The sequence below is a fragment of the Mesoplodon densirostris genome, chromosome 8 (assembly GCF_025265405.1).
Source record: "Mesoplodon densirostris isolate mMesDen1 chromosome 8, mMesDen1 primary haplotype, whole genome shotgun sequence".
NCBI lineage: Eukaryota > Metazoa > Chordata > Mammalia > Artiodactyla > Ziphiidae > Mesoplodon > Mesoplodon densirostris.
This window is the reverse complement of record NC_082668.1, coordinates 39,680,227-39,686,776: the sequence shown is the minus strand read 5'-3', so window position 1 is coordinate 39,686,776 and position 6,550 is coordinate 39,680,227. Positions and strand designations below refer to the sequence as shown.

At 33.8% G+C, this 6,550-nt stretch overlaps 1 protein-coding gene across 2 annotated transcripts in view; it reads right to left on the bottom strand.

Moving 5' to 3' along the window:
- Window positions 1–588: 588 nt before the first annotated feature.
- Window positions 589–6,550, bottom strand: part of GTF3C3 (general transcription factor IIIC subunit 3) — a 30,435-nt gene continuing 24,473 nt past the window's right edge. The window contains exons 16-18 of one of the 2 annotated variants that reach the window (XM_060106155.1): window positions 5,222–5,346; window positions 3,344–3,490; window positions 589–1,950 (exon numbers count right to left, since the gene is read on the bottom strand). In XM_060106155.1, coding sequence (XP_059962138.1) covers window positions 1,828–1,950; window positions 3,344–3,490; window positions 5,222–5,346 — 395 coding nt within the window. In that variant the 3' untranslated portion in view covers window positions 589–1,827. Of the gene's footprint in view, window positions 1,951–3,337; window positions 3,491–5,221; window positions 5,347–6,550 lie in introns of both variants that reach the window. The other variant, XM_060106154.1, reaches the window with a different exon arrangement.

The window sequence follows — 6,550 nt, the reverse complement described above, 5'->3', positions numbered from 1 at the left end:
TGCTCAATTTTTATGTTGTTACTCTGAACTGTAGCAAGTATGTTCCTCCAAAGGAACTTCTCTGAGCAAGGAGTAGCTTGCTAGTGATCCTGAACATGCTATTTAATCTCTCATAAATAAGATGGGGATGATCATAACAATAACACCTACCTTGCAGGTGATTCTCCGACAGAATCAGAGTTAATGTATCTAAAATATCCTGCACTGTACTTAGAACACAGTAGCATAGTAAAAACACTCAGCAAATGGTAGTTATGATTTTAAATGTTAAACAAACTCATGCAATTATCAGCTTTTTTTCCTTAGAAGACTGCTAGAGAGATTTATTGTGTCCTCCAAGGCTATTCAGCAGATATTGGAGTTACCGCACAGTGAGTTTAATTCAAGAGAGAAATTCTGAACAGAGTACTCAACTCCACAGGATTCCAGGACACAAATCTACCTGATCACTCTATCACAGGCAACTTTATCATTACCTGCAAATGGCATGAAATAAAATATATATATAAGCATATGAAACAATTAACTTTAATTACAAAAATAAAGTTTATTTAAATTCTATATATACACATGCACACAGAGTGCACCATACATTTACTTATTACATACAAATTCTGCTTCTCAACTACAAAGTCATGTATACAGTGTAAACAGTGGTAAGAATTCCTAAAAAGCCCCCACTGTACTTCTTTCATCCTAAGTCTCATACTTGTTTTCCTCCCACAGTTGGACTGGGTCTTATAATCCACATGTACATTTATTATAGTATTTGTTTCCCCCTAAAAAGAAACTCAAAAAAGCTCTTATTAAACCAAGTATATCTAACAAGTACTGTTATCTTAGATCCAAGAATATGTAGTATTTGAGATAAGTAAAAGGTTTTTAATCTGTTTTGACTTCATCAGTAACACCTTATTCCATACATACAATTCCCCAGTCTTCCTATTACATTCCTAGTGATCTTGAAATGAAAACCAGGTCATGGCTATTGAACCTAGTCACCTTTTCTTTTTTTCTTTTTTCTTTTTTGGTCAGAAAGCCAAACATTGATAATGCATTTTTGTATTTGCCTCAGAGCAGTTTACTATGAATTAAGCCCAGCCTCCAAGCTCTCAGTCTTTATGGATGGCTAAGATACATGCAGGTGAAAAGTAAAAGATTAGCTCCATTACTTGTCTTCCTACCACATAACCATTTAAAATAAGTTTGCAAGGAACTAAGTGAATCACATAATTGTGCTGACATGACAGTCCCAATCTGTCTTTCCCCTACTAAGCAACCTCCTTTTCCGTGTATTTGAAAAACTAATGGCAATAGTAACAGGGCACTAAGAAATGGATGACTGACAACAATGATATATGTAGAAATGTAGCAAACATTTCTTTCAAATAAATATATGCTCAAGGTCTGTATTTAAAGAACTGTATTGAGAGGTAATATCTTTCTTACTACTGTATTCCAAACACCTATCACAGTGCCTGGTACATAGTAGGTGTTTAATATACAGTATTAAATACACAAATGAATAAATGGTGTGAAAAAAATAGTGTATTCAATGCTATGCTGGTTCAATGGCTAATACTGTCCATTTCAGTTTGGGGGACAACTTACCAAAAATGGTAAGGAAAAATGACAGACCAATATAAAATTCTTGCAGGAATGATAATTTTGCATATCTACCAAAAATCATTATCATATATTAAAAATGAAATACACAGATAATTCTGAAATTATCATGTCCATTTTTGGGTTAATAATAAGCCCTGAGACAGAAAATACTGGTCCATGCACAGCAGCTGCCCAAGCTGCTTTCCCAGCTGAGGGGCTTTATATAGAACAATAAGTATACAAAAGCTTCTGAGCCATTCCAATATTCCCGCTGTTCTGATATATGAGAGACAAATTGTAGGCAATATCTCTTCGTAAGTCTAACTGGTCAACTTCCATACCCTAGGGGGAAAAGATATATGAATGAGTTATATTTCAAACTGACAACCAGGACAATTTTATGGCAAATAAATAGTTTTTTAAGTGTTCAAAAAACTATTAAAATTCATATTACTAAAAAAAATTATAAAACTAGACATATACCTTGGATTTAAATTTTTATCAGGTAATGCTGATTCAGTTAATTGTTACTGTAACTGTATCATCAAATATTTTTAAATGTGTAACCAATAAGTTAAAGAAAAAAGTCTCATCCAGAAGACATGGCAGAATGAACTGTAGATGAATTAGGATTTAAGAGTAAAAAAGTGAAACCATAAAAGAAAAATACAGTTGAAAAACACAATAATATAATCTTGGGTAGGAAAGGCCCTTCTAAGTATAACAGCAAAAGTAGAAACTATAAAGAGAAATATTGGTATGACTTTATAAAAAATGTAAAACTTCTGTATGCAAAAAAAAATCATAACACAAATGACCAGATGGGAAAAAAATACCTGTACTATATAACAGAAAGGCATATAAAGAATAGGTCTAGGAGGGCATACACCAAATTGATTATAATGATTACCCTATGAGTGTTATTACCTTTTTTTCTACTTAAATAACAAAGCAATGAACTCAGTGGAATAGATTAGATCTATGTTCCTAATCTTCCCCATGCAAAATTTTGTAGTCAACTGAAAAAACATCTGCAACAATGAAAAATGATACCTATAAAGCTTAAGGAGCAATACATAAAGTACTTATGAAATAAAGAACACAAAAGTATATGTATTTCATCAGCATAACTATAAGAATATGTATCATTTGCTTAATGGCTAAAGTTGAACAAGGGTAATAGAAAACAGTTGTGAGGGAATGGGGGATTATGAGCGCAGCTTAAAACAATTCACAGTGAAAACATACTTTCCTTCAGAAATTAAAAATCAGGCTTTAAACACAGACTATCATAGTATTGGCAACACTTCACCCTACATTACATTATCTTAAACAAAACTGCATTTATATTGGTCTTTCATTTTTATAAAGAAGTATGTTAGTTACACTTTTGAACTTGGAAATGAATAATGGCTATATTACTCAATATTCAGGCTTCCTGTCTACCATCTCACACCTGTTAACCACAGGGGCTATCTTAGGATAACTGAAACGGTCATAACCAGAAGTCATATATGGCCACATCGTTGCTGATCAGGTCATTAAGGCCAGGATATCAAAGAATTACTTGTTGCTGAACATAATTAAATAAGTGCATTCAATAAGGGGAAATATATTTTAATATATGAGCTACAGTTAATTTCACTGTCTGGACTCCATTGAGCTAACTGAACTTATCTATAGATGAAATGAGGTGACTCCTCAGTTTTTAGAGTAAATCATACAATACCTCTACCATGAATGGAGGGAGCTCCAGGGCCTTCTGATAATAGTGGATTGCAAGGTGAATCAGCCCCAGTTGGTGAAGGCCACGGCCCAAATTGTAGAATGATTCCTGGCAAGGCCCACGTAGACTGAGGTACCGATTAAGAAAGGAAAAGCCCTACCAAAAAGAAAAAGATAAATAATTCAATAGTTCACTCATTTGACAGTATGTGCCAGGTACAGGAGTACAAACATTTTTTTCAGAAAGACAGTGCCACCCTAAAAGAATATATGCCTGTGGTGTAGTGTCATATCACAATATAGTCAGTATCTCTTCTGAAGGTGTAAAAGAGAGATTTTTTTAAACTAAAGACAAAAGAATTCATAGAAAACAAAGCCAAATGTTACAACTAGCTGTTAAAAGTCTGTAATCTATAAGCACACAGAATATATATTTTTATGGTTTCAAGTTGGCTTTTGTGGCATTAGAGGCCAGTAAAATTTTAGGTTTGAGATACATGTCTAAAAGCTTGACCAAAATATAAAATCCAAGCCCTTATAATGACAATTCAGAAAGTTTCATCCTCATGAGCAAACTCACTTGAACATATCTAACCTTTCTGGGTAAATGGTACCTTTTATATACCTCTCAGAACCTTAATAACCTCTTAACCTTAAAAAACTTGTTTTTTTTCCCTCTGAAAACTTCTGACTCAATAGTTTTATGGAGAAACTGATTATTTCGGAGCCTAACTGTAATGATGCAGGCTCCCTGTGTGTCAATGTCCAAAAAGCAACTTGCTTCTTCACTTCTTGTATTCACTTTCTCCCTTAATGCAGCTTCAACTTTTATCACGCACGGAAAGTTTCAAGTTGCAAGGTGCAAGTATCTGATGTAAGTAATTAAATAAATATATTACCTGAGTTAAGAGTAAGTCAACTAATTTGTACATACAGAAAATAAAATGCAATTTCCTGGGTGATCTGCTATGTAATAAACAGTCACAAATTTTCCTTCATAAATTAATAATAAAAATTAAGGAATTCCTTAGAATTAATGCATTCTAGGAATAAAAATTATGCTCAGTAAACAAATCATACTTTCTGCACAATAAATGAACCCATTTGAGTACATGAATATGACCTCTACTCCACTGAAAAACACGGTTCTCTGTTAAGTAACAGCAGACAATCTCAGAAATATCTTATCTTCTTATTTAAAAATGAGAAATTTAAAGACAAAAATCTGAGAGAGAACATTTTCTTTCCTTTACTAACTACTTAAAAAATAGGTATATACATGCATCAAATATATAAACATAAAAACTGAAATAGAAGCAAAAGTGTTGAGGATACAGGGGTGAACAAGACAGATAAGATCTCTGATCTCTTGGAGTTTATATTTTTACTAGAGGAGACAAGCTATGTAAAAAAGTAAACAAGAAAACAAAAAGGTAATTTCAAACTGCTTTACGAACTAAGAAGACTTTAAAAGAGCAAATTGTGGTGATGATGTAAGGAAACAGTCACACAGCCATGTAGTCATACATTATTGTATGTATATATTATTATATTTTTTAAATTAATTAAAAAATCTTAAGGACCCAGAAGACTGGAAGCCTCTAAGGATCCAGAATATAAGGAAGTCTGCACAGGGTTCCTTAAGATTCTGCCTGTGTTTTCTTCGTTTATGATCTGGCTGCACACCCTTTTCTACACGGTTGCATAAGTCTTAGCCAGGAGTACCCCTAGATGTTGGTCCATGAGTGCTGAACATAGGGATAGGTGTTGGGTACTCCCAACATGTGCGCTAAGCAGGTACTACTTTTGAAGCAGAGTAACAAAAGCATTAAGTATATTCATTTTTAAAGAACATAAAATCAAGTAATGAGGAATCCAAATGAATTACCTGCACAATAAGAGCATGTCTCTTTAATACATACTTCTGAGATGCCATGTGAATAAAGGTTAGGCCTATACAGAGGCTATAGAGAGGTTCATGGGGATGGGTGCGAAAGGCCTGCACATACTGTCCTGAAAAATGAACAGTGATGTCAGATGGTGGGACAAAAACATAGTTCCTTGTTTCTTCAACACTTACTCTAATATATTTTAAGGTAAACAAACGTTACTGTTACTTTAACATATGCAAGGAGTACATTCTAAAATATCAACCAGTGACTTCCCTGGTGGCACAGTGGTTAAGAATCTGCCTGCCAATGCAGGGGACACGGATTCGAGCCCTGGTATGGGTAGATCCGGCATGTGGCAGAGAACTAGGCCCGTGCGCCATAACTACTGAGCCTGTGCTCTAGACCCCATGAGCCACAACTACTGAAGCCTGCACGCCTAGATCCCATGCTCAACAACAAAGAGAAGCCACTGCAATAAGAAGCCCGCACACTGCAATGAAGAGCAGCTCCCACTCGCCGCAACTAGAGAAAGCCTGCGCGCAGCAACGAAGACCCAACACAGGCAAAAATAAATAAATAAAAATTAAAAATTATCAACCAGGTGCATATTAATTTGAATTTTAAAATAATATATAACATATAACAAAATTAGGATTTACCCATGAACATATCCTGACCATGAAGATTAAATGAGTATAAAAGTAACTTTTTAAAGGTACAGTTAAGACATTTCCACGTAGAATAGTACTTCCAAAATAAACAATGTATCAACTGTGATCATAAATATATCTTATGACCTTAAATCTTTTTAAAAGCCAATGGGGGAATGTGTCTTTTGGTGAATTCTTTCATAAAATTAATTGAGACCTATCTTATAAATTCAAATGTGATGGATCATGGAGGTGAGAAAAAGAAACAGTTTTTTTTGTTTTTTAGGTTATGGGTTTTATTTTCCCAAATGTAGCAACTACGTTGTTTTTCCTGAGAAGAGCTAAATGTATCTAATGATAAAATAAGAATTCATGGTTCTGTGAATTCCATGTATTCTATATATATAATTGTCTCATATCAAATGCCTAACTGTACGAGATAGAGGAATTTAAGCAAATTTTTCTTATAAAGGTATGATCTCTAACTTATCATATAGATAAGAAAACTTCTATTCCAGAAGGAACAGCACTGTAAAATCTCTTTAGCAGCACAGATGGTAGCCTGCCATTTGGACTTCCTATTTTTGTGTAGTGTAAAAGTTTCTAAATATAGGAAAATAAAATCTCTATTTTATATTTTCTTAATATTAAACTAACAATTCCAAAAAAGCATAC